At 47.2% G+C, this 27,085-nt stretch overlaps 1 protein-coding gene across 2 annotated transcripts; it reads left to right on the top strand.

Moving 5' to 3' along the window:
- The first annotated feature begins 6,094 nt into the window (after nucleotides 1-6,094).
- Nucleotides 6,095-26,577, top strand: NAT10 (N-acetyltransferase 10). 2 transcript variants are annotated; one of them, XM_040410699.1, is made up of 29 exons: nucleotides 6,095-6,164; nucleotides 9,428-9,546; nucleotides 9,855-9,946; nucleotides 10,029-10,200; nucleotides 10,292-10,414; nucleotides 10,935-10,996; nucleotides 13,131-13,245; nucleotides 13,356-13,463; nucleotides 14,288-14,421; nucleotides 14,524-14,617; nucleotides 15,152-15,250; nucleotides 16,654-16,790; nucleotides 16,875-16,999; nucleotides 17,943-18,093; nucleotides 19,255-19,351; nucleotides 19,474-19,590; nucleotides 19,895-19,996; nucleotides 20,091-20,165; nucleotides 21,580-21,696; nucleotides 21,775-21,908; nucleotides 21,988-22,036; nucleotides 22,586-22,682; nucleotides 22,994-23,104; nucleotides 23,201-23,373; nucleotides 24,078-24,197; nucleotides 24,914-25,012; nucleotides 25,105-25,178; nucleotides 25,269-25,352; nucleotides 26,146-26,577. In XM_040410699.1, exons 2-29 carry the CDS (start codon nucleotides 9,439-9,441, stop codon nucleotides 26,243-26,245), a joined length of 3,069 nt encoding a protein of 1,022 aa, XP_040266633.1. In that variant the 5' UTR covers nucleotides 6,095-6,164; nucleotides 9,428-9,438; the 3' UTR covers nucleotides 26,246-26,577. The 2 variants fall into 2 exon arrangements, with proteins under 2 accessions (XP_040266633.1, XP_040266634.1); XM_040410700.1 differs by lacking the exon at nucleotides 6,095-6,164 and adding an exon at nucleotides 6,236-6,254.
- Nucleotides 26,578-27,085: the final 508 nt, after the last annotated feature.

Below are 27,085 nucleotides of genomic sequence, written 5' to 3'. Positions count from 1 at the left end.
TGGATAAATGGGAGAGGTCATTTAGTATTTGCACAATGTCTTCAGGGTCCGCTTCAGACGGTCATTCGGATTTTCGTCGACAAAAAAAAAAACTGATTATGTAAATCCATACAGCATATGTGTGGCAGGCTTAAAGGGGTAATCGGTTAAGTTATCCCCTTTCCACAGGATAGGAGATGACCGTTAGGCCTCTTGCATACATACGTCGTGCATTAGGGACTGCAATTTTCGGTCCCCAAAGCACGGGCAGCGGCCGGGATGGATCGAGAACTATTCAACTTGAATGGGTCCGTGATCCGTCCGCACTGCAAAAAAAAATAGAACAATATTTTTATTTATTTTTGCGGTGCGGCGGCACGGACAGAATCGCCACATCACGGATGCGGAACTATTCACTTAAAATGGGTCCGCAATCACGGATCGGAACCCCATGGAGTGCTTCTGTTCCGCATTTCCGTGATTGCGGACCCATTTTAAGTGAATAGTTCCGCATCCGTGACGTGCCTGTGTATTGCAGACCGCAATACGGCCATTGGCACACAGCGTTCATGTGCAAGAGGCCTTGGATTGGTAGGGTTCGCCAATCGCGAGAACTGATACCAGTCGAAGCCCTCCAAAATGAACAGAGTGACGGGTCAGGCAGGTAAGCTGCTGCTGCTCCTTTCACCTCTATGGGAGTTTTGGAAATAGCTGGACTTGGGTGTCCCTGGAACTCCTGTAGAGATGAATGGACCTGGAGGGATGGGGAGCAGCCAGTGGTAGCACTCGCCAATCTAATACTTATCCCCTACCTGCGGATAGTGGAATACCGTATTACATGATGGCCATTCATCTGAAAAACTGCCCAGCAATGCCAACCTGACTGCTGCCTCCCCAGCAAAGGCTGTGTGCTGGGATCAGAACATGGGGCAGTCAACTGACTTTCAAATTGGAGTGGCCCAGACTGGTTACTTGCCTCTTTAAATTGCATTTATCATGTAGAGCAGGGGTAGGCAACATCCGGCACTCCACCTGTTGTGAAACTACAACTCCCAGCATGCATACTTGCGCTGCTCTCCTAAGAACTCTCATAGAAATTAATAGAGCATGCTGAAAATGGTAGTTTCACAGCAGCTGGAGTGCCGAAGGTTGCTGATTCCCCCCCCATGTAGAGAAAGTGAATACAAGGCAGTTACTAATGTATTGTGATTGTCCATATTGCCTCCACATTATACACTGCTCGCGGTGCTCAGCAGTGGCTGTGCTTTCATACTATGGGGGGAAATTGATGGCCTTTCCGGTGGCTGGGAGTGTGCATAAGACTTTTTTTTCCTATAGTGTGCAAGCACGGCCACCGCTGCTGATTGTAGAGTGGTCATAACCATGGAAATAAGCCGTGTATAGTGTGATAGAAAGAGGAATCCAGCCAGAAATGGAAGCAATATGGACAATCACAATACATTAGTAAGTGCCAATATCAGATTGGTGGGGATCCACAATCGGCACCCCCTACTGGCGCTGGAAGCTACACATTGGATGGAGCCTTCTGCTTCCTTCTACGGCACAGTGTCTGACGGCTGCCCTAGACATATGATTGGTGGGAGTATAGGGTGTCTGACCCCCCCCCCACCAACCACCACTTGCATATTGATGACATATCCTGATCACAGGCCTTTAATATTTAAAGGGAATCTGTCATCAAATCCATCCTGTTAAAGCCAGCTTAGAGGTGCTATGAGCCCTTGTCAGCTGAGTCTAATGTTCTTGCGCCCAGGTCTTTCCGTAGCCTTTAATTCATAGAAAACCGCTTTTTAATAGATGTAAATTAGTCACACTGGTGATCGTGCTGCCGCCAGACTTCAGGGACAGGCGTGAATAAGTCTACGAGACTGGCCCTGTCAACCAAAGAGGTGGGAGTGCAATGGCAACACCCTCATTGCACCCAAGGACTAATTTACATATGACTAAAAAAAAGCTGTTCTCTCTGCAATAAGCCCACGGAACGATATGGGAGCAAGACCATTAACCTCAGTTTGGAAGGGCTCATCAGACATGTAAGCAGGTTTTAATAGAAATGGTATTGGTGACAGATTCGCTTTAAATCTTGGGAAACTCCTTTTAAAGTATCTGCACATCTAGAAATGCTACAGAAGTTGCTGACATCTTTTCAACCACACATATTCTACCACCGCCACGTGTCTAAGAAGACCACACAACCGTTGTTTTGCATTCCGCAAAAAACTGATACCAGCCGTGTGCATTCCACATTTTGCTGAGTGGGACAGCTGGCCCCTAATAGAACAGCACTATCCTTGTCTTTAATGCGGACAATAATAGGGCGTGTTATAATTTTTTACGCAACGGACATACAGACACGTGTTACTTCCTTTTTTATTTTATTTTTTGTGGCCCCATTGAAGTGAATTGTTCCGCATGTGGGCTGCAGAACCCCCCCCCCACACAGACAAAAAGTGCGTTCATGTCCTAATGCAGTGACCAATGATCATGGGGTGCAGTGTGATCCTGCAAAACACATCTGCTTAAGGGCTCGTTCACATGAATGTGTGCTGCCCGTTGCCATGTTGCGGACCTGCAATACACGGGCACCGTTCAGTGTGCATTCCGCATCACGGAGGCGGAACACTACGGAGTGCTTCCTGGGGTTCCATTCAGTGCCTCCAAACCGCAAAAAGATAGAACTTGCTTTATCTTTTTGCCGACCGGAGGGATCCTGGACCCATTCAAGTGAATGGGTCCACGATCCCCATGCGGCTGCCCCACGGATGGTGCCTGTGCATTGCGGACCAGAGCACGGGCAAGGGCTTCACACGTTTGTGTGAACGAGCCCTAAGGCTACATTCACACGCACGTATTATTATGTTTCTGTGTCCCGTTTTTTTTTTTGCGGTTTGGATGAGAACCCATTCATTTAAATAGGTCCGAAAAAATGGGAACAGCACAACGTGTGCTATCCGCATCCGTATGTCCGTTCCGTAACCCCGCAAAAAAAATAGAACATGTCCTATTCTAGTCTGTTTTGTGGACAAGGATAGGCATTGTTACAATGGATCCGCAAAATAAACGCACACGGTCGTGTGCATGAGGCCTTATAATGAGGATTATCCAACGTCTGTCACTTCGTAAAGCAGTGGAGAACATTATTGCAGCGACTTTAGGTCTGCGTACAGATGTGGCAGATCTTTTCTACAATAACTGCATCAACCTCCAGCTGTTGTGTAAGGCCTCATACACACCAACATATTTTGTTTTCGTGTCCGTTTCGTAATTTTTATTTTTTTTTGCGGATAGGATGCAGACCTATTCATTTCAATGGGTCCGCAAAAAATGCGGACAGCACACAGTGTGCTGTTCGCATCCGTATGTCCGTTCTGTAGCCCCGCAAAATAAATAGCGCATGTCCTATTTTCTTTTCTAGTTTGCGGACAAGGATAGGCATTATTACAATGGAGCCGCAAAAAAAAACACAGATCCACAAAAAAAAATTGATGCAATACGGACGTCATTCATTTTTTTTTTTTTTTTGGCGGACCGCAAAACACATATGGTCGTGTGCATGAGGCCTAACTATAACTCCTAGCATGCCCCATTCACCTCTATGGGAGTTCCAAGAACAGCGGAGCACTTGTGTGTGCTGGATGATTTGGAGGAGATTGCTGGTCTGCAGCGCTATCTGTAACGTCTGTATAGTCCGCTGTGTTGTATGAGAAATGGTTGTTCATTTCCAGGTCTGAACAGCGACAAGAAGTTTAGTGTAAATCACGGTTGTTGCGAGGATCTTCCGAAGTCTCCTCTATGATAGGCTTGCAACTTGAGATTGCTGTAGGCGCGCCAAGCTGAGGATGAACCGAAAAGTGACCGTAGTTATTTTTTTTTTTAAACACTTGCAAACATGAATGTTTTTTTTTGTTTTTGTTTGTTTTCCTCCATTGAAAATTGGAGGAGATAGCCCAGTGTTTTATTGCACGGAAAGAATGATGTGGGGGTAACCGCCTTTGAGCTTAGAATCGCAAAACACCTCTCCACACAAAACATTTCCTGTCATGTATTCTAACTCTTCAGTTTCGTTAGGTGAATGTATGAACTGGAAAAAAATATATTAAAAAAAATCACCCGTCAATATCCTCATTAGCTTGAAACAATAAATATGGATATTGATATGATAGACGTTTGTATCTGGCCCTATAAAAGCAGTGAGTTGACAGAGCCCAGGACGAGAAGTGTTAGGGCCCATGCACACGCAAAAACCGATCCTCAAAAAATATGGATGACGTCCGTGTGCATTACGTATTTTGCCCTTCATAGAACAGTACTATCCTTGTCCGTAATGCGGACAATAATAGGACATGTTCAGTTTTTTTGCGGATTGGACATACGGAAACGGAACGCACACGGAATAACTTTTTTTGCGGACCCATTGAAGTGAATCGTTCCACATACGGTCCGCAAAAAAAACGGAATGGACACCGTAAGAAAATATGATCGTGTGCATGAGCCGTTACTAAGATAAGGCCCAATGCAAGAATTTTTTGTCCGCATCTACTGCAGACCCATTCAGCACACTGTGCACTGTCCGCGTCCGTATGTCCGTTTTGCGGCCCGCAAAAAAGATAGAACATGTCCTTTTCTTGTACATTCACAAAACACGGATCTGCTAGAAATACGGATGACTTCCGTGTTGCATCCGTTTTTTAGAGGATCCATTGTAACAATGCCTCTCCTTGTCCCCAAAACAGACAAATATGACAAATATGGGAAATGCTCTATCTTTGTTTGCGGGGCCACGGAGCGGACATACAGATGTGGACAACACACGGACAAAAAGCTATTACTGGCAATTACAGCGGCTACTTTCACACTTGCGCTTTCCCTTTCCGCTATTGAGATCCATCATAGGATCTCAATAGCGGGGGGGGGGGGGGGGCGCTTCAGTTTTGTCCCCATTCATTGTCAATGGGGACAAACCTGAACTGAAGGGAACGGAGTCACCAGAATGCATTCCGTTCCGTTTTTCATTGCGTTCCCATTGCGGACAGAATAACGCTGCAAGCAGCTTTTTTCTGTCCGCGATGTGGTGCAGAGCTTGACGGATCCGTCATGACTTACAATGTAAGGCCTCATGCACACGACCGTTGTTGTGTTCCGTGTCCGTTGTTCCGTTTTCCGTGATTCTTTGCGGACCCATTGACTTTCAATGGGTCCATTGAAAACTCGGATAATGCACCGTTTGTCATCCGCGTCCGTGATCCGTCAAAAAAATATGACCTGTCCTATTTTTTTCACGGACAACGGTTCGCGGACTCATTCAAGTCAATGGGTCCGTGAAAAAACACGGAGGCACACAAGATTCTCGTCCGTGTCCGTTTTTTTCCTATCATTTGCAAGGCAAACTTGACTTAGATTTTTTTTTCACTTTTCATGTCTGGTGATCCTCCAAAAATCAAGGAAGACACACGGAAACAAAAACGGAAACGGATCACGGAACAGCTTTTTGCGGACCGCAAAAAAATACTGCCGTGTGCATGAGGCCTAAGTCAATGGTGCTGGATCCGTTTTCTCTAACACAAAAGAAAACGGATCCGTCTTGGCTATGTTAGAGATAATACAACGGGATCTGTTCAGAACGGATAAAGACAGTTGGATTACCACGACGGATCCAGCAAAAACGCAGATGTGAAAAGTGATGCAGCTTTCTCAGCAGGACAACATCAGGAGGTCAAGAGTGCCTATTCATTGACAGCAAGCAGAGATCTTGAAAACGGCAAGTAACTGAAACACAAAGTCCATTAGAAAGCAGAACATGCATAAAACTGGAAAATATGCCATATCAACAAGAAGCGCCCATGCATTGTGCCTGCCTAAGAAAGATGGAAGACTTTACAAAACCTAAGAAAACTACATCAAATACCCTCAGTTCAAAAATACTAATTCACGACAGAAATCTACACTTATCATAATTTGTTATATTAAAACTTTATGCCCAAAACAAGTAGTCATCTATCGTGAAAGACTTGCCTCCACCAATATGGTTCCTGTTCCGCGGACGATGACGTCATGAGCGCGACTATGCAGTGAAGGCCCCCTGATCAGGCGCCGAGGGCAGCCCGGGGTCCTTTCTCGCTGTATTCGTGCGGCATGTGAGTGTGGCTCAGCTGCCTGACTACAAGGTAAGTGGAGAGACGCACCATGTGTCTGTGGCTGCATGCGGATGTGCAGAAGGATTGGTGTGTGCTGCGTTATTTGGTGTTGTCTGCTGCGTTAGTTACTTCTTAAAGTGGACATTCAGTTTTGAATTTACTTTTTAGGCTGTGTTGTCAGCATGGGGCGGCGGCACTTACTCTATGTAAATCCTTCATTGACTGATCTGAAGCGTCTCCATCTGTCCCCAAAGAGGTTCAGCAGCAGCTGTGCTGTACGTTACCTCAGCTGCTGCAGAGCCTCTTTCGAAAGAGAATAATACCTGCCTATAAATACAGCAAGGATGTGTTATTCCTTACATTGCCTCCGCTGCTGCAGAAACTCTTTGGGCCGAGTCAGGGGTGCCTTATGCCAGTCAGTCAGTAACAGAACCGGTAAATATGTTATATAGTATAGTGCCTAAGCTGCTGCAGAAACTCTTTGAGGAGAGATTAGTGCCAGTATAGCATGTGTTATACATACAGTACATTGCTCCAGCTGCTGCAGAACCTCATTGGTTCGGAGTGTCCTCACAGTTTGTTGATGAGCTGGGCCGTGCATGATACAGTATATTGTCCCAGCTGCTGCAGGACATCTTTTAGTAGAGACGGCATCATCATTACATTTAGCTGAGCCAGAACTACAAGGTATTGTGCCTGGTTTATCTGCTGATTTCCTGGTGACAGATCTCTTTAAAGGGAACCTGTCACCAGGATTTGGGGTATAGAGCTGAGGTCATGGGTTGCTAGATCACCGCTAGCACATCTGCAATACCCAGTCCCTATAGCTCTGTGTGCTTTTATTGTGTAAAAAAACCTGATTTGATACATATGCAAATTAACCTGAGATGAGTCCTGTACGTGAGATGAGTCAGGGATAGGACTCATCTCAGGTTAATTTCCATATGTATCAAATCAGTTTTTTCCCCACAATAAAAGCACACAGAGCTATGGGGACTGGGTATTGCGGATGTGCTAGCGGCCATCTAGCAACCCATGTCCTTAGCTCTATACACAAAATCCCGGTGACAACTTGACCTACGGCTGTGCATTCAAAGGAAACCTGTCACCGGGATTTTGTGTATAGAGCTGAGGACATGGGTTGCTAGATGGCCGCTAGCACATCCGCAATATCCAGTTGCCATAGCTCTGTGTGCTTTTATTGTGGGAAAAAACTGATTTGATACATATGCAAATTAACCTGAGATGAGTCCTGTAGGTGAGATGAGTCAGGGACAGGACTCATCTCAGGTTCATTTCCATATGTATCAAATCAGTTTTTTTCCCACAATAAAAGCACACAGAGCTATGGCAACTGGATATTGTGCTAGCGGCCATCTAGCAACCCATGTCCTTAGCTGTATACACAAAATCCCGGTGACAGGTTTCCTTTGAATGCGCAGCCGTAGGTCAAGTTATGTCCATCTTACACTACAAATTTTGTAAATTACCAGCCATTGACTGAACTGCAGCATGTGAACAGGGTCTTCATAAACCCAGTTATACACACACTGCAGCTCCTGCAGAACCCTGATTGAAAAGAATATAGGGAGTTTCTTGTTAGTGTATGTACCCTTATCATCTTTAAAAAAAAAAACTGCAGTATGTACTGCTTCGGCCTCAATAAGGAGGTTCTGCAGCCGCTTCGGCCTCAATAAGGAGGTTCTGCAGCCGCTTCGGCCTCAATAAGGAGGTTCTGCAGCCGCTTCGGCCTCAATAAGGAGGTTCTGCAGCCGCTTCGGCCTCAATAAGGAGGTTCTGCAGCCGCTTCGGCCTCAATAAGGAGGTTCTGCAGCCGCTTCGGCCTCAATAAGGAGGTTCTGCAGCCGCTTCGGCCTCAATAAGGAGGTTCTGCAGCCGCTTCGGCCTCAATAAGGAGGTTCTGCAGCCGCTTCGGCCTCAATAAGGAGGTTCTGCAGCCGCTTCGGCCTCAATAAGGAGGTTCTGCAGCCGCTTCGGCCTCAATAAGGAGGTTCTGCAGCCGCTTCGGCCTCAATAAGGAGGTTCTGCAGCCGCTTCGGCCTCAATAAGGAGGTTCTGCAGCCGCTTCGGCCTCAATAAGGAGGTTCTGCAGCCGCTTCGGCCTCAATAAGGAGGTTCTGCAGCCGCTTCGGCCTCAATAAGGAGGTTCTGCAGCCGCTTCGGCCTCAATAAGGAGGTTCTGCAGCCGCTTCGGCCTCAATAAGGAGGTTCTGCAGCCGCTTCGGCCTCAATAAGGAGGTTCTGCAGCCGCTTCGGCCTCAATAAGGAGGTTCTGCAGCCGCTTCGGCCTCAATAAGGAGGTTCTGCAGCCGCTTCGGCCTCAATAAGGAGGTTCTGCAGCCGCTTCGGCCTCAATAAGGAGGTTCTGCAGCCGCTTCGGCCTCAATAAGGAGGTTCTGCAGCCGCTTCGGCCTCAATAAGGAGGTTCTGCAGCCGCTTCGGCCTCAATAAGGAGGTTCTGCAGCCGCTTCGGCCTCAATAAGGAGGTCCTGCAGCCGCTTCGGCCTCAATAAGGAGGTTCTGCAGCCGCTTCGGCCTCAATAAGCAGGTTCTGCAGCCGCTTCGGCCTCAATAAGGAGGTTCTGCAGCCGCTTCGGCCTCTATAAGGAGGTTCTGCAGCCGCTTCGGCCTCTATAAGGAGGTCCTGCAGCAGCATCGGCCTCTATAAGGAGGTCCTGCAGCAGCATCGGCCTCTATAAGGAGGTTCTGCAGCAGCATCGGCCTCTATAAGGAGGTTCTGCAGCCGCTTCGGCCTCTATAAGGAGGTTCTGCAGCCGCTTCGGCCTCTATAAGGAGGTTCTGCAGCAGCATCGGCCTCTATAAGGAGGTCCTGCAGCAGCATCGGCCTCTATAAGGAGGTCCTGCAGCAGCATCGGCCTCTATAAGGAGGTCCTGCAGCAGCATCGGCCTCTATAAGGAGGTCCTGCAGCAGCATCGGCCTCTATAAGGAGGTCCTGCAGCAGCATCGGCCTCTATAAGGAGGTCCTGCAGCAGCATCGGCCTCTATAAGGAGGTCCTGCAGCAGCATCGGCCTCTATAAGGAGGTCCTGCAGCAGCATCGGCCTCTATAAGGAGGTCCTGCAGCAGCATCGGCCTCTATAAGGAGGTTCTGCAGCAGCTTCGGCCTCTATAAGCAGATTCTGCAGTAACTGGACTAATATACCCCCTACCTTGTATTATTGGGAGTGTTTGAAGTCGCACTGTGTGCAGTATCCTGTGTGTAATGGAGATTTATAGTCGCTTATTAGTGATGTATAATAATCTTCTCGCAGATTCTATCACAATGCAGCGGAAGAAGATTGATAACCGTATCCGGGTGCTGATCGAGAATGGGGTGGCAGAGAAACAACGAAGCTTCTTTGTCATTGTGGGCGATCATGGAAAGGATCAGGTAATGGTATAACGCAGGCATGAAAATGAAATCTGTATTCTAACAATCAGTTTACAGCATTCAATGCGGACTGCGCCCCCTAGTGTTTGTTGGCGTGTTAGCAGTCCATCAATTCAGATTCATTAACACTTTTTGCAGGGACGTGTTCTGGCGCTGTGCAAAAACTTTATCAGTTACATCAGGGACATAAGTTTTGCTCAAGTATTGGAAGGCTCAAGAAAAATGTATCACTTTTTTTTTTTTTAAATGAAGCACCAGCTTAATCGTTGCCTGGCGAATATTAACCCGTACGGCCTGTGTCCCCGCAGGTGGTCATTCTCCATCACATGCTCTCCAAATCCGCAGTGAAAGCTCGGCCTTCTGTCCTCTGGTGTTACAAGAAAGAATTGGGTTTCAGCAGGTAAGTGGTTGTGTCCTGGGGCGAGTCGGCCCACGTGAGGCGAGGAGTGCCGGTTCTCAGCGCTGTTCTACTTTTCTTGCAGCAACCGCAAGAAAAAAATGAGGAAGCTGCAGAAACGGATCCAGAGCGGCTCGCTGAACATCAAGGAGGACGACCCCTTCGAGCTCTTTATCGCCGCCACCAACATCCGCTATTGTTACTACAGCGAGACCCATAAAATCCTGGGGAACACGTACGGCATGTGCGTCCTGCAGGTGAGCGATTGTCGGCCCTGCAGCCATTGGATTCTCTGCCTCGTATGTCGGTGCGTCTGTAGTGAATGCCCGTGTCTTGCTTCCTCGCCAGGACTTTGAGGCGCTGACTCCCAACTTGATGGCTCGTACCATCGAAACAGTGGAAGGAGGTGGAATCGTTGTCCTCCTGCTGCGCACCATGGCTTCCCTCAAGCAGTTGTACACCATGACTATGGTATGTGGAGCCCCCGGCTTAGAGGGCAGGAGTAGGAGAGGATAGGGCCTCTACGTGTGGCATGGTCGGCCATGTGAGCTTCCCACGTTCCTCTTGTAACTCCGTTATGGAAATGTCAATAGTTTTGCGGTTAAGGCCTCCCCGCATGTATCTTGCGGTCTGCAATTGTCCAATTTATCTGTCTGGGATGTGCAGAAATTCATGCACTTGCTGCAGAAACAACCCCTTTTCAGAAGCATGGGATGGGTTTTTCAGCTGCTGCGTGTGAATCTCTCCCAATGCTTCATCGGTACATAGCTGCGCGCTTACTTCTGATGCCGTATTCCTATAGAAGTCTTCATATGGATCAGAATCGTCCATGGTATTGCAGCTCTGCTCTGTTTAAAGTGAATGGGGTTGAGCTGCAATTCCACACACAACCCGTGGACAGGTGTGGCACTGCTTTTTGGAAGAAAGCCACCATGTTCTGCTAATACTGTACTACCCCTTTAAATACTGAGTGGTTCTTTTGCTTTTTCAGGATGTTCACTCTCGGTACAGAACAGAGGCCCATCAAGATGTGGTCGGTCGCTTCAATGAAAGGTGCCTGTGTTTACGTTCTGAGGATATTCCGATTATATGTAGTATCTGTGATATCGCTAGATACTTCAGTTTGTGCCCCCTGATAATCTGCGGTGTCCAGCTGCTGGTATATCGGACATCCAGTGTTCAGTTTTCCTGCAGCGCCCCTACAGGGGGAATACAGCACTGCACAGTTCCTATCTATGCATCATATATGGGCCTGGACGAGAGAGGCTTTTTCTAGCTTAACCGTTGTGGGTGATTTTTTTATTTTTTTCCATTTCCGTCTTTTACTCCTTGTCCTCCCAAAGCCATAACCTTTTTATTTTTTTCATTCACATAGTTGTGTTAGAGCGAGGGTTTTTTTAAATTTTATTTTACGGGACAGGATGTTCTTTGTAATGGCACCATTTACCGTTGCATACAATGTGGTGGGAAGCAGGAAAAAAACCTCCAAATCGAGTGGAATTATAAAAAAATTTTTTTTTATTTTTTCATATCTTTGCAATCCATACCCTACATGTATAGTTTTTCTTCTATTTTAATACTGGAAAAAAAATAAAATAAATTCCATTGCCATATTCTGACCCCCCATAACCTTTTTTTTTTCTGGGGTGTGTGACTTTTTTTGATCGCTTTTTATTCCATTTTTTATTTTTTTTGTGGGAGTTGAAGGGACCAAAAAGTGGCGAATAGGCCATTTAGACTTTTGGCATACGGGGTAAATATTTTAATAGTATGGGCGTTTTCACATGTGGCGATGCCCATGATCTTAATTTTTTTAATTATTTATGAATTTGAATTTATTTATTTTTTATATTTTCACAAGCTTTATTTTTTATTTTTTTTTTACAGATTTTATTAGTTCCCATTAGGGTTGCACCGGGTATCGAATTATCAATACCCAATTGATACTTTCGTACCAGTATCGTTTCGATACCGGAATTTGCCATTTACCGATACTAGGCTGCGTTACTGCGCATCCTAGTATTGGAGAACATGGAGGCGCTCTCCATGAGCTAGTCTCAGCGCGCTCCATGTTCCCTCAGCAGCACAGGGGAGAAGGAGTCACTCTATCCCTCCCTCCTGTGCTGCTGCCACCAATGAGAAGAGAGAGAGGCGGAGGAGGGGAGGGACTGTGGCCACTGCGCCACCAATGAAGATAAGTAGTAACTCATTAATACAAATACAAGAGGCGGGTGCTGGCGGCAGAAACACAAAGCCGGCGCCCAACCTCTATGACAGGGAGCTGCTATCCGCGGCAGTTAACCCCTCAGGTGCGGCACCTGAGGGGTTAACTGCCGCAGATAGCAGCTCCCTGTCATAAAGGTCGGGTTCTGGCTATGTGTTTTTGCCACCGGCACCCGCCTCCTGTATTTGTATTAATGGTTTAAAAACATTGGTGGCGCAGTGTGCCCCCCCCCCAACCCTCCCAGTATTAAATCATTGGTGGCAGTGGCCACAGGGTCCCATTAGATTGCTTTTCTCATAGACTCCAATGCATTGGCATCTATGGGGATTACACAGTATTCCTATGGAGCCAGGCAGGCTCTTCATAGGAACTAATGTGCGGCAGCCGTGTACCACCCCTGAGTACAGAGGCTGCTGCAAACTAGATCTGGCTTCCCCGATCCTTGTCGGGGGAGCCAGTACACGGCTGGAGCGCATTCCCCCTGGTCTTTAACTTCCCAGATGCCGTGGTCACATTTCACCACAGCATCTGAAGGGTTTAAATGTATGTGATCAACGTTATCGTCGTTCGCAATCATTACTCCCAGGTGCCTGCTGTTTAAAACGGCTATGTTGTCGCTAACGTAAATTTACGTGGGGTGGTTGGGAAGGGGTTAAGGCAAAATATGGGCAACTTTCTCATTTACTTGGCATTTCAATTTAAGACTTCTGCTTGCTGTCAGTGAATGGGATCATTCATTGATTACATATAGAGGCTGAAAATATGCTGCAGGGCTCATTGCTTTGCATCACCTGATTCCATTCACTTACGGCAAACAGAGGAAAAAATCGCCACACTGAGTATGTTAGAAAGTTGTAGAACTTTTCATTATTTGTTTTTGTGGATTGTCAGGTGGCAGATTAAAGGAAGTTCTTCACATTTATTTTGTATTCTAAAGCGATATCTTTCTGGCAATTCTCCCAGGTTCATCTTGTCTATGGCCTCCTGTAAGAACTGCATGGTGATCGACGACCAGCTGAACATTCTGCCCGTCTCCAGCCAAATTGCCAACATCAAGCCCCTGCCGCCAAAGTCCCAGGTATTCTCCGCAGCCACCTGCTGCCTGCGTCCTATACACCGCCACTGCGCTAAGTCACTGCGTCGTGGCTGTTTTTTCCACCTGCTCATCGCCATCTTCATTCTTTCCAGGACACAGAGCTGACACCTGAGGAGCAGGAACTGCAGGAGGTGAAGCTCAGTCTTCAGGACACACAACCCGTGGGCGTTCTGGTGGAGAACTGCAAGACACTGGATCAAGTAAATGGGACCATGTTTTTTCTTTTCCCCTTTTATTCCCTTTCTGAAAGGGGGTCTTACGGGCTGAGAACAGTTTAAAATAGAGGTCATACTCGGCTTACCATACCCTCCCTGCTCCCGTCCAGTGCGTCCTGACCGCTCAGCCAATCTCTAGCTGCCGCTAGACTACCCCTTTAATTGACATCCATTAGTCGGGCCAAAGGCTGCCCCGATTTGCATTGATTAGGGTGCAGAAAAGGGTTAAACTACTGGGATCAGATTTTTCATATCCCGGCCGTCGGCACTTGACTTCCGCTTGCCAACCGGCAAAACTTCTGTTCCAGGCACAATCGCCATCACATGGGTGTAGAATGGGACCCACAGCATATGTGATGTGCAGAAAGGGATTAAGGGTTAACGGCTACATGTGTTTCAAAAATATGTGCCATTTGGTAGTGAAAACACAGGCGACTTCTGGCACAAAATCCGACATCTCCCTGCAACGTCATTGACAAACATTACATGAAATGTCGCCATATGGCTGTACCCTAACCCTGCTGTTATCAAAAGGAATTCCTGACCTATCTCTCCCATGGAATAGGCGTACATAGCATTCCTTACCCATAGGCTCCCATGTTTAAAAAAAACATCCGTATACCATGCAGGATGCCTGTATATAGAAAAGGGTCACCTTCTATACGGCAGAATGGCATACTGGTGTAAACGGGCCCGACAGAGGCCAAAAGGACACACTCTTGGCCTCTGTCCAGTGGTTGGGGCCCTATAGTCTGGTGTATATGACGGGAATGTTCCCAGTGTGTATGTAAATCCTGTCTATTTTATAGGCTAAGGCAGTGCTGAAGTTTATTGAAGCCATATCCGAGAAGACTCTCCGAAGTACAGTTGCCCTGACTGCGGCTCGAGGCCGAGGAAAATCGGCTGCTCTTGGTCTGGCCATCGCCGGAGCTGTGGCATTTGGGTAGGCTCTATAGTGCCACCATCACATCGCTTTGATTGCATCGATCTTCTTCTACACTGTTGCGCTCCCTGATTATAAGACGTTTTCTTCCTCCGCTTTCAGGTATTCCAACATCTTTGTGACGTCTCCAAGTCCAGATAACCTGCACACCCTCTTCGAGTTCATATTCAAAGGTTTCGACTCGCTGCAGTACCAGGTGAGAGTCTGCATCAGAAATAAAACAGCCGTTTCCTTTATGCCATTTTGATGGTGTATTGCATCAATGGCTCAGGGGCTATAGACCACTGGGTCCCAAGATGCGTTTGCTGAAACACATTGATTGCTTTGGTCTGCGCAGCAGTGCACCCGTCATGGCTTGTGGTAGGACCTGTAAGCTCCATTTGGTCTTCGGGGAATGCCCCAAGCCACTTCATTCTTGGGTTTGATGATCAGACCTGGATGTTGATGGCATAACCTAACACCATGCAGTCAAAGACCATAGTCAAATCCCAAATCCATGAACGAGCTGTGGGAATCTGCAGAGCCAGGAGGTCCCGTGTGCAGGCCAAGAGCTCCTGAAGCAATGTGGGATGTTGCAGGATACTCTTTATGTGGTGAGGTGGTTGGACAACGCTGTCACGTCTTCTCTATAGGAGTGTTTAGACCTGTATAGTAGTATAGGCTCAGATCCCAGACGTATTCCCAGACTTCCTACTAAGTTCTTGCCTCAGTCATTGTCCCCTTGTTACAGGAGCACCTGGACTATGAGATCATCCAGTCCCTGAACCCAGAGTTTGAGAAAGCTGTTGTTCGTGTGAATGTCTTCAAGGAGCACCGACAGACCATACAGGTAACATCTGAAGCTACTCCAGGGTTATGAACCACTTTTAACCTGTTCGACCTCTCGTATGCAGATTCTGGAGCTGGCTCTTCCAATCTTACCAGCCTTCTGTAAAGAGGTTTCCCGGGAGTTCGATATTGATGTCCTGTCCTCAAAATAGGTCATCAATATCTGATTGGTGAGGGGCCAGTTCCCGGCACCCCCTGCTGATCAGCTATTTGAAGAGTCCTCAGGGTTTCGGTGAGCGTTGCGGCCTCTTCCTAGGACATTGACGTTATGTTCATTGGTCACAGGACTGGGCTGCACCCCCTAGGCCATATTTAAAGGAAACCAGTCATCAACTTTATGCTGACCTCACTGAGGGCAGCGGAAAAATCGCGCATGTTCCTGCAACGCACCCGCACCTTTTCCCGCAACGTCCGTGTGAAAGAGGCCTAACTTTTAAATGACAGACCGCTGAAATCAACTCGCCTGTCTCTACTTTCTGCTGCCGTTAGTATGGGCAGCACAAAGTTGATGACAGGTTCCCTTTAAGTGAATGAGCCTGGGCTGCAATACTAAGCGCAGCCACTATACAGTGTACGGCACTGTGCTCAGTAAGCTGTGTGGAGGCTGCAACCTTTTTAAACAGCCGCTCGGTAGGGTGCTAGGAGTCCGACCTCTCCCCACTGATTAAAATATTGATGACCTGTCCTGAGGATAGCCCATCATCAATATTGAGCTCCCAGAAAACCTCTTCAGGACTCAGGCCCCTTTCACATGATCGAGTTTTGGGTGCGGGTGAGATACGCGAAATGAACGTGGTGCACCCGCACAGAATCCTGACCCATTCATTTCAATGGGTCTGTGCACATGAGTGTTGTTTTTCACGCATCAGTTCTGCGTTGCGTGAGAATCGCAGCACGTTCTATATTCTGTGTTTTTTTTTTTCACGTAGCCCTGGCCCCATAGAAGTGAATGGGGCTTCAGTGAAAAACGCATCGCATCTGGATGTAATACGTTTTTCACGAATGGTTGCTAGGAGATGTTGTTTGTAAACCTTCAGGGTTTTTTGTTTTTTTTCACCTGTGAAAAACACATCAAAATTGATTGCACCCGTGTGGAAAAACGGAAATGCCAAACTCAATCGCAGTCAAAACTGACTGATACGCCAATCCATATCGTTCGTGTGAAAGAGGCCAAAAGTGACTCCTCTTTTCAGAACAGTTTGGACTTGCACCTCTCTCTGGGATCTGGAGAGTCTGCCGCACATGCCAGTACCTCCTTTGTAAATGTGGATTGTGTAGCAATATCTACATTAGTGGCCAAGTCTGACATCTGCCTATCTTCTGGGATTATTGGTGGTCTTACGGCCGGACCCCTCTGCTCGGGGTTATGTAACCTGTCAGACTGATTATCTGCTTCACACGCAGTACATCCACCCGGCCGATGCCGTCAAGTTGGGGCAAGCGGAGCTGGTGGTCATTGATGAAGCCGCTGCAATCCCTTTGCCTCTGGTCAAGAGTCTCCTGGGGCCCTACTTGGTGTTTATGGCGTCCACCATCAATGGGTAAGTAAATCTATAGAAGTTGAATGGATTATTGAACTGAGCGTCAGTCATGATATAGGCCTGTAATAATCTTTTGTGTTCTAGGTATGAGGGAACCGGCCGCTCTCTGTCCCTTAAACTGATACAGCAGCTCCGCCAGCAGAGTGCAGAGAGTCAGGTCTCCGTTACTGCCGAGAACAAGTCCACCAGCACCCAGCGACTGGCCTCAGGTGGGCAGAAGCCATATGTATTCCTCAGCTTTGTCTGCTTGGAGCTAGATAATGAACAGCGTCTAGGACACCGCAATACGTGTGCCCGCTGTTTGCATACTGTTCCTGGTCCTCTGTATATACGGGCATGAGAGACAGGACCAAGTCTGAGGTCCCAGTGCCAACCAGTCACATTGCATTCTACCAGTCTCCTATCCCACCAGCCATAATAGTGTCATGTCTATACCCTCCCCAGCGTCCATACACAATCAGTAGTGCCCATATAATAATGTCATAGTTCCTCCTTCCAGTCTAGCACCCTATTTCCAGTTCCACATCTGTTATATGGCTTCTATAATCTTGAATGTGGCTTGTAGCCATCTCTCCGCGCTGAATGTGACTCTCAAGGTAAAGGGCCACTGGCTTAATGAGAGGCTGGGGTATTCCATAATCTATTTCCAGTATCCTTTATCGGCTCAGGTTGTTGTTCTGTCATTCCCTATGCTTTACACTGCAGCTTTGGGTTACTACTGCAGATATCCCGAGGAAGCGAGTCCTGGAGAGACTCTTTTAAAACATAGACTATTACATTAAACTGCTGGACTGTGTGCGACTAGTGTTGAGCGAACTTGTGTTTTAAGTTCGGCGTCTAAAGTTCGGGTTATCAAAGAATCGCGTTATGGATTCCGCTACCACTGACCATAACTTGGTCCGTGGTAGCGGAATCCATAACGCGATTCTTCGATAACCCGAACTTTAGACGCCGAACTTAAAACACAAGTTCGCTCAACACTACGTGCGACGTCTTCCCATCAAGTCAGCCTTGGAAACGTGTGTTCTTGGATCCGTCTCGGCTTCGCCTTAGCGGCCTGCTTGACTTCCTTGGTCATCAATGATATGGAGTACAGCCTCGACCCTGACACTTCTTGCAGATTCATTAACATAAATATTTTTGTCTTTCAAGCTCGGACTCTTCATGAAGTTTCCCTGCAGGAATCTATACGTTACGCTCCTGGAGACCCGGTGGAGAAATGGCTGAATGACCTCTTGTGTTTGGACTGTCTGAATATCAGCAGGATCATTTCCGGATGTCCCTTGCCCGAGACGTGTGACCTGTATCCTATAGCAAATGCCAGTCACCCAGGCCTTGAGAGACACAGTCGCAATCTAGGCATTTACTTACCTGCAGCTTATGAAGTGCTGGCCTAAAAGGGGTTGTCCTGCCATATATATTGATGCCCTAACGTCAGGATAGGTCTTCAATAACGGATCGCAGGGGTCTGACACTCGGCACCCTCGCCGATCAGGTGTTTGGAGCTCCATGTGAGTGCTGCTTCCTGCTCATTATACTGCGCGTTGTCTCCTGTGGAGCGGCGGCGTGGTGTAATTGCGAGCTCTTTTGCTATTCAAGTGAATGGAGTCAGAACTAGTAATTACACTGCACTTCCAGGACGACGTGCAGTGTAATGACCAGGAAGCGGTGCTCACATGGAGCGCCATCTCCTCTTCAAATAGCGGATCGGCAGGGGTGCCGGGTATCAGACCCCCACGGTCAGATATTGATGACCTATCCTATGCCATTTGTCCAAACATTAAAAAAATGCGTTGGTAAAAGTACATGGGGATTCATAGCGGCACAAAGTGCAGCGCATTTGTTAAAGTTGTTTTCTCATAAAGTGATATCAATCCTGAGAATGAAGGTGATGCAGCTCCGATTCAGCCCTGTGTTCCCTTCATGGTCTTTCCTTGCACAACGGTGCCCCAACTACCCGCTGTGCCAGGGGAACTGTACAGCCGGGTGACTGCGAGCGCTGCTGTGCAGGGAAAAACGGTGAAGGGGCCACAGGGCTTAATCAGCTCAGCATTCACTTTGCTCTCTGGATGATGGGGGTCGAACAGGTCAGACCCCAACCAATCATAAAGTACATCGTATCCTAGTGTTATGCCATGACTTTTTGGAAATGGCAGTAACTCTTTAAGATCCCCTTTTACACTTGGTAGGGTCCTTCACCCGGGACCCCTGTTTGAGAGGACACCGGCGTTCGCAGCTTAACTTAGGCTATGTGATGTCACGTTCATCGGTCACATGGCATCGGTGCAGCTCAGCCCAGGCTGCGGCGCTTCTGCGAGCATCGGTGCCTTCTCAAACAGCTGATCAGAAGGGTTCCCGGGGGTCAGACCCCCCACAATCGGATCCAGGGGTTAGGTCATCTGTATAAAAGTCTCAGAAAACCCCCTTTAATCAATCACTAGTTTTCCTTAATGTTCTGCATCAGCTATTACGTAAACCGTGACACGCTCTTCTGCTACCACAAAGCATCAGAATCGTTCCTGCAAAGACTAATGGTGCTCTATGTCGCTTCTCATTACAAGGTAGGCACTTCTAGCTGACATACACAGATCATTGGCGCAGGATCTATCAGGAGTGGTCCGCCATCATCAGGGACACCATGTAAGTGAATAATCCCATGTCTTTTTGTTGTTCCCACTTGCAGAATTCGCCGAATGACCTGCAGATGTTGTCTGACGCTCCGGCTCATCACCTGTTCTGCCTCCTTCCTCCGGTTCCTCCGACCCAGAATGCTTTACCGGAAGTCTTAGCTGTGATCCAGGTACTGCCGAGTAATTTATGGGTTTATATGATGGCTTTACCCTGTCGTTGCTTTGCACTAATGCAGGTTACGCATTTATTTATTTTTTCTTGCGTCTCGGCATGCAAAACGAAGCATTGCAAGGTGCCCGCTTATGGTGAAACCATAACTCCCAACTTATGGCTTTGGCAAAGCTATACTACGTAGTCGGGGCATGCTGAGAGTTGTAGTTTCACCATAGCTGGAGAGCTGCAGGTTGCAGATCTGTCTTTCCTTCGAATGTTACGATTCCCTATTGATGCTTTGCCGTCTTCCTCTTCTTCAGGTCTGTCTCGAAGGAGAGATTTCTCGTCAGTCAATCATGAGCAGTCTTTCCCGAGGGAAGAAAGCATCTGGAGACCTCATTCCCTGGACAGTGTCAGAACAGGTAAGTCGGCCATGCTTTAGACACTCGTCAGGAATCTTCCAGACAAAATCTCTTAATGGCTTCATTTTTATTTTATTTTTTATTCACCCTCCAGTTTCAAGATCCTGACTTTGGCAGTTTATCTGGAGCAAGAGTAGTAAGAATTGCCGTCCACCCGGACTACCAAGGGGTAAGATTTTTAATACTATGCAGAATTTTACAGATCGTACTCCGGTCTCCTCCTACAGAACATACCACTGGCTGTCTTAAAGGGGGCTAGGATTGTCGGTGATAGCAGAGTATATTCGCTCTCTATTTCCAGCAGCCCCATATTGCTGAATGACCACTGCTCCATTTAAAGGGGCGGAGCAGAGGGAAGAGACCCCAGGGATCGGACCCCCACCGATCACACACTTATTCTCTAGCCTGTGGATAATGGATGAGCTGTCTTCGGGCTCATGCACACAAACGTATTTTCTTTCCTTGTCCGTTCCGTTTTAGTGGGTCCACAAAAAATAACGGAAGTTACTTTGTGTGCATTCCGTTTCCGTATGTTCGCATGTCTGTTCCGAACATGTCCTATTAATGTCCCCATAACAAACAAGGATAGGACTGTTCTATTAGGGGCCAGCTGTTCTGTTCCGCAAAATACGCAATGCACACGCAAAATACATACGGTTGTGTGCATGAGCCCTTAGAGGGGTTTTATGACTTTTTTTATACTAATGACCTATCCTCAGAGCTCCGGTGAGCGCCGTGCCTTCCTCAGACAGCTGATTGGCAGGGGTCCCGGGTGTCGGACCCCCATCAATCAGATACTGATGATCTATCCTGTGGATAGGCCATCAGTTAAAAAAAGTTGGAAAACCTCCTTTAAAGGGGTTATCCAATTTCTCCAACAGCCCTCCCCCATGTGCCGGGCCCCTCACAGGTAATATACTTACCCTGGTCCCCTCACAGGTAATATACTTACCCTGGTCCCCTCACCGCCGCCGCTGCTTCTCCCTCCCTGTACATGGATGAAAACATCCTGGGTCGGGGAAGGGGGAGCAGCCAATGGCAGACGGGGACAAACCTCCCTAGTGTCACCCGCGATGCTAGGGAGGCTCGTCCCAGTCGTCCCCACCTGTTTTCATCCGTGTACAGGGAGAAGCAGCGGCGGCGCGGGTATCGGGGTAAGTATATTACCTGTGAGGGGCCCATCACAGGGGGGGGGGGCTGTTGGAGAAATCGGATAACCCCTTTAATTGAATGAAAGGACATTTTTAGCTTGGTTATGTAAAAAAATTTAAATAAAGTACTGTAAATCTGATGGTCAGCAATATATACATAAGCTAAGCAGGTTTTACATACAAAGAACAAAAAAATAACTTGGACAACCCCTGGCCAAAGCTATTTCTCCTGATCACCCCACCCCCTCGTAGACATGAAGGCTTGGCCAAGCGTGCATGTGTACTGAATGGGGAGGCATCCAAAGTGTTATTAACTCTATGTAGGGTTTTGAAGCTATATTAAGGAAATAAACCACACAGAATCTTAGGCTGAAGAATATTAAACACTTCCTTCAATTGAATATCATGATGTCTAATATTGTGTGCCCGCAGATGGGTTACGGGAGCCGGGCCTTGCAGCTGCTGCAGATGTATTATGAGGGACAGTTTCCTTGCCTGGAAGAAAATGTCAAGAATAAACCTCAGGAGATCACCTCCATAAGCAGCGAGGTGAGGATGCGATTCTTATCTCTATACAGGTAGCTGCATAATCCCAGCACAGGTCTAACCTTCTTCCCCTAATCTCAGGCTGTCAGCCTCCTAGAAGAGTCCGTGACCCCTCGGAAGAACCTGCCTCCTTTACTGCTGCGGCTGAGTGAGAGACCTGCTGAAAAGCTGGATTACCTTGGGGTATCCTATGGGTTAACTCCCAAACTTTTAAAGTGAGTACTCTCGCCTATCGGCGCCTATAAACTGCGACCCATTTACTAGAGCGGGTATCTAAATGCTTTCTCTTGGCAGGTTCTGGAAGCGAGCCGGGTTCATTCCTGTGTACCTGCGACAAACGCCGGTAAGTTTCCAGGCTTGTGGTTATTGATGATCAATATTAAAATCCCGGACATCCCCCTTTAAGCGGACACACATGAGCAATGCATATAACGAGATATAGAACAAACAGCGGAATGCTAGTTATAGGGCATCTGTCAGCAGTTTTGTACCTATGACACTGGCTGACCTGTTACATGTGCACTTGGCAGCTGAGCCTCTAGGAGCAACGGGGGCGTTGCTGTTGCACCTAGAGGCTCTGCTCGTCCTCTGTACTTCGATTGACAGGGCCAGGCAGTGAAAACGTGATCACACTGACCGATGCTCTTTAATGAGCTTTTAGATCTGCCGCATGTTCTGTTGCCGAAAACTGCCAGATTTCACCTTTTGTGTTGAAAGTGAAAAATCCACTCTTAAAACTGAATATTCTGGTTGCAGATTTTTATCATGGATTTGGAGTCATTGCTCAAAATGGGCTTTTCATTCACCAGTAACGTGGAGAACCTCTGGGCTGGGGTGTATCGATCACTAGGATTGTTCCTTGGTTTGATTTCCTTTTCCTGTCTTACCTCAGAACGACCTCACGGGGGAGCACTCCTGCATCATGCTGAAGAGTCTGCAGGAGGAAGAGGAGTCCGAGCAAGAGCCATGGCTGACGGCGTTTTGGAAAGGTGAAGGCGAATGCCCTCATACTTGGGCAGTGAGGGGTGGTGTATATTACAGGAATAGCTCATCCTAGGTGTGGCAGATGATGGTTGCACTGCCCACCACCCCTTCCTAAGGGATAAAATGTCACCTAGGATTTATTATACCGGATACCATTGCTGCAAAAGCTGGCTCTTTATAGATTTTCAACCTTTTGGATAAAACAAGTGTGCTCCCCATTCACTGACAGCAAGCAGATGTTGAAATGGTGAAGAATTGAGAACCACCGTATGTTCGCTGTGATGAGATTCATGTCCAGTTCTTATTTCTCCTGCAGATTTTAGGAGACGCTTCCTGTCTCTCCTTTCCTATCAGTTCAGAAACTTCTCGCCGTCCGTGGCGCTGAATATGCTACAGAACAAAAACGTCAAGAAGGAATCTCCAATCTGTAAGTAGCTCTGCAGACGCCGCCCGTTTACTGACGTAAGTGCCCGGCGTCCCCTAACCTCCCCGGTGTCCCCTGCTTTCTTCCCCTCCCCCACAGTGCTCACCCGTCCAGAGCTGGAGTCCTCCTTTACCCCCTACGACCTGAAGCGCCTGGAGATGTACTCTCAGAACATGGTGGACTATCACCTCATCATGGATCTTATCCCCGCTATTTCAAAAATGTTCTTTTTACAGCGATATGGAGGCGTAAACCTGTCCGCGGCTCAGTCTGTAAGTCACCCCTGTGCCTTATTTCATGTAGTCCAGCGTCGGAATTTGGGGGGTATGGTTCATAACACGACCGGGAAGCCCACCCCGTCAGTAGAGAGCTTGTTTGATTGCGTCCTTAAAGGGATATTATCGTTTCAGCAATAAAAACATTACATTTTAAGATCTCTGCTTGCTGCCATTCAATAGGAACCTCCATTGTTTACATGGTTATTTCCGGGGATAAAAATCAGTCCTGCTTTTGTGATGAACGCACACGACTCATTTCAGTTATCGGAGCTTTGTCAGAACAGATTTTCCCTGGAAGTAAACAATAAAGATTTATTTTTATATTTACGGAATCTGGCAATACTTCACCCTTGTGGCGAATCCTTGATCCCTATGTCTGGAAGAGGAGCGACTCTTTCCTGGGGAGCTGGATGGTGTTTTCAATGTCCGATGTGATTGACGAGGAGATTCATATTGGTGTACAGCAGCGCGGTCTGTTCGAAGTGTGAGACTTACCCACGTCCCAGTCTGGACCGCAGCGCTGAAATGTATAACGACGTATCGTAGTTGTTTTCTAATAAAGATTTATTGAATGACTGCAAGCAGAGATCTTGGATGCAGTGAGCATGTTGGGAAATTGTACAAAGAATAAGCTTGATTTGCCGACACCACCTAACCTCTTTAAATATGTTTTTTTCCTGCGCTGCCTTTATTTTTAGGCTCTGCTTCTGGGCCTTGGGCTGCAGCACAAGTCAGTGGACCAGCTGGAGAAGGAGATCGAGCTGCCCGGCGGTCAGCTCATGGGTCTCTTCAATCGTATCATCAGGAAAGTGGTCCAGGTAATTATGCTGCTAGGACGAAATGTAGCGCGGTCCCCGACACGCATTGCGATATATTGTAGTTAAAGACGACCTCTCGCCGCTCCTGACATGTCGGTTTTAGTAGCTTCATGCATTTCCCATGTAATAATATAATCCTGGAGCATCTAGTCTTCCGGATCGATGTTGTGCCATTCCTGTATAATTTAAGCTAGACGTCATGAAGGAATTGTATAGCAGTCTGCAGTAAGGGTACAGAGGGGTGTTACCAGTTGGGGGTGTGTCCCTGCACTGTCTGAAAATGGCAGCACTGATTGGATACAGTGAGTCTGTGCAGGGACACACCCCCAACTGCTCTGTACCCTTACTGCAGACTGCTAGCAAATCGTAGCCCACTACAGATATCGAGACGAGCTGTAGGGATCAAACCCCTTTGACATGACTCGAGATTTCTCTTACAGGGGGGTTGACGCAGTATTTTAGGCATTTGGACGGCCCTTTGCTGGTTTCAGATTTCCAGTAGCGACGTCTCTTGGTATCAAAGGCTTTTGATTTAACTGTAGGGAATTCACATCTCAAATGTTTCTATGATGTACGAAAACCGGGGGATTCTCCTCTAAAGGGCAGTTCTAGATTTGTCCTTTAGCAGAGGCCATTCACGTTTAAGGATCTGGAGGAGGATGATGGTCGTCGGCCCATCTTCCTTACATAACTTTCTTCTGGTCGTTCCTCCCTAGTTACTTAATAGGATACAGGAGAAGGCCGTGGAGGACGAGATGGTGACCACAAAGGAAGTCATCATGAAGCCCACCTTGAGGTCTCTGAATGAGGATTTGGTGAGTTTTTCCTATTTTTGGGTGGACGTCAGGGCCCTCCGGTAATGCAGTGGTCTCTTTCTGAACGCTTCTGCTTCCGTTGTTGTCGATAGGAAGAAGCGGCCAAGGAATTCCAGCAGAAGCACAATGAGGAAGTGCAGAAGTTAAAGGGAATCAATCTGTCCCAGTAAGTGGCCGCCGCCGTCACGCTTTGTACAGACCGTTCAGTCCATTTGGCTCTTTGTGTCATATGTGAAACCATCTCCTTTCTATTCAGATACGTCATCCGAGGTGAAGATGATGAGTGGAACGAAGCCCTGAAGAACAATGGGCAGAACGCGTCTATCGTCAGCGTGAAGAGGTAAAAGCTGCATTGGCGATGAAAGGGGTTCTCCAGATTTGTAACGGCCTATGCTTAGGACCGGCCTTCAATGTTAGATTTGTGGGGGGGGTCATACTGTCATCGCCCCCAGCAATCAGTTCAGGGACTGCAGCTTCTTAAATGCTCACATTGAATTGTTTGTTCTGAGTTTTGCAGCTTTGTCTCATTAAGAGAGACGGCTGCGAAAAGCATGGCGTACTGAGTACGAACAAGCCTGCAACCCAATGTAAACACTGAAAAGGCTTCAGCACCTGAACGAGCACCACCGCCCATTTAGAAAGCCGATTGGCCATCAGTTTTGTGCTTTAAAGCATATTGGTAAATTTGGTTTTAATTAATGGTGTTGTCCAGACTCGGCGGCCTTTAGGCCTGACCCCACCACATCGCCAAACCCACACAGGGAAGCACAATTCTCACTGCTGGGTTTGGGCTCTTGCAGTCCCCAACGCTCCAGTCCAGCATGCCAACATTTGGCTTGATGGGTACAGTGTGTGACCCCCATCAAACCAGATGTTGACATGTCAGCCTGAAGCTTTGGGAAATGAAGGAGCCAGCACCCTGTGGCCGTAAGCATGCTTCCCTCCGCCGCTTGTTGTGCCGTCAAGGTGTCTCGCTTTTCAAGCTGCAGCTGATCTGTACAGCAATACAGTTACAAGATAGAATTCAGTTTGCCTGCAGCCACCACTAGGGGGAGCCTGCTATATACTGCATATACAGCTTGTAAGCGCCCTCTAGTGGTGATCACCACTTTACCAATCTGTTTTCTTTCTAGTGACAAGAAACGCAAATTAGAGCAGCCAGAGAGAAACAGAGGAAAGCTGCAAAAGAAGCCAAATAAAAATAAAGACCGGAAGCAGAAATTTGGCAAATGAAAAGAGGATTATGTGAACTGCGCACCTACCGAGACTGTATGGAGGAAAGTGGGGTGATAACACATCTGCATTCCTTGGTAATGCTGTGTATTGTAAGTGTAATCCTGCAGCGGCACAGCAGTGTATATTTGTGCAATGTATAGAGGTGCCCATGACGGGGGGGGGGGGGGTGCGTTATACATATCTGTATAATACATGCAAAAAGTTGTCACTGTGTACATACATTTGACTACTTGTACTGACCCTGAGTTACATCTTGTATTATCCTCCAGAGCTGCGCTCACTGTGTACATACATTACTTATCCTGTACTGGTTCAGAGTTACATCTTGTATTATACCCCAGAGTTGCAGTATAGCGAGTTCAGCTCTAGAGTATAATACAGGATAAGTAATGTATGTACACAGTGACTGCACCAGCAGAATAGTGAGTGCAGCTCTGGAGTATAATACAGGATAAGTAATTTACAAAGTTACTCTACTTTCTCTATCATTTTATATCTTTAGTTAACCTGTAAATTTGTGATCACATGAACATCTGTCATTTACACCGAACAGTCTTGGTTTGAAGCACAACGTTTTCCATTGTTTGCTCCGAATTATTTTATTTTTTAATTGCAAGAAGTATTTAAAAATGACAGATTCCGGACGGTCTGATCTCCATCCCAGATTATTGGGGTTCGTTTTCCATTTCTGCCTTTCAGGAAGTTGACCATGAAAGAAGAGTTTCTTGATTCATTTTATTTTGTAAAAGTGGGATTTTTAGTAAAGATGTCGCCTTTATGAATCTCTTGTTTCTGTCCTGTGATGTCCTCACTATTAAACTGACTCTATAGTAAATT

This window comes from Bufo bufo, chromosome 10, assembly GCF_905171765.1.
Source record: "Bufo bufo chromosome 10, aBufBuf1.1, whole genome shotgun sequence".
NCBI lineage: Eukaryota > Metazoa > Chordata > Amphibia > Anura > Bufonidae > Bufo > Bufo bufo.
Note: the sequence above shows the minus strand (reverse complement) of the source record. Positions and strands in the feature narration are given on the sequence as shown.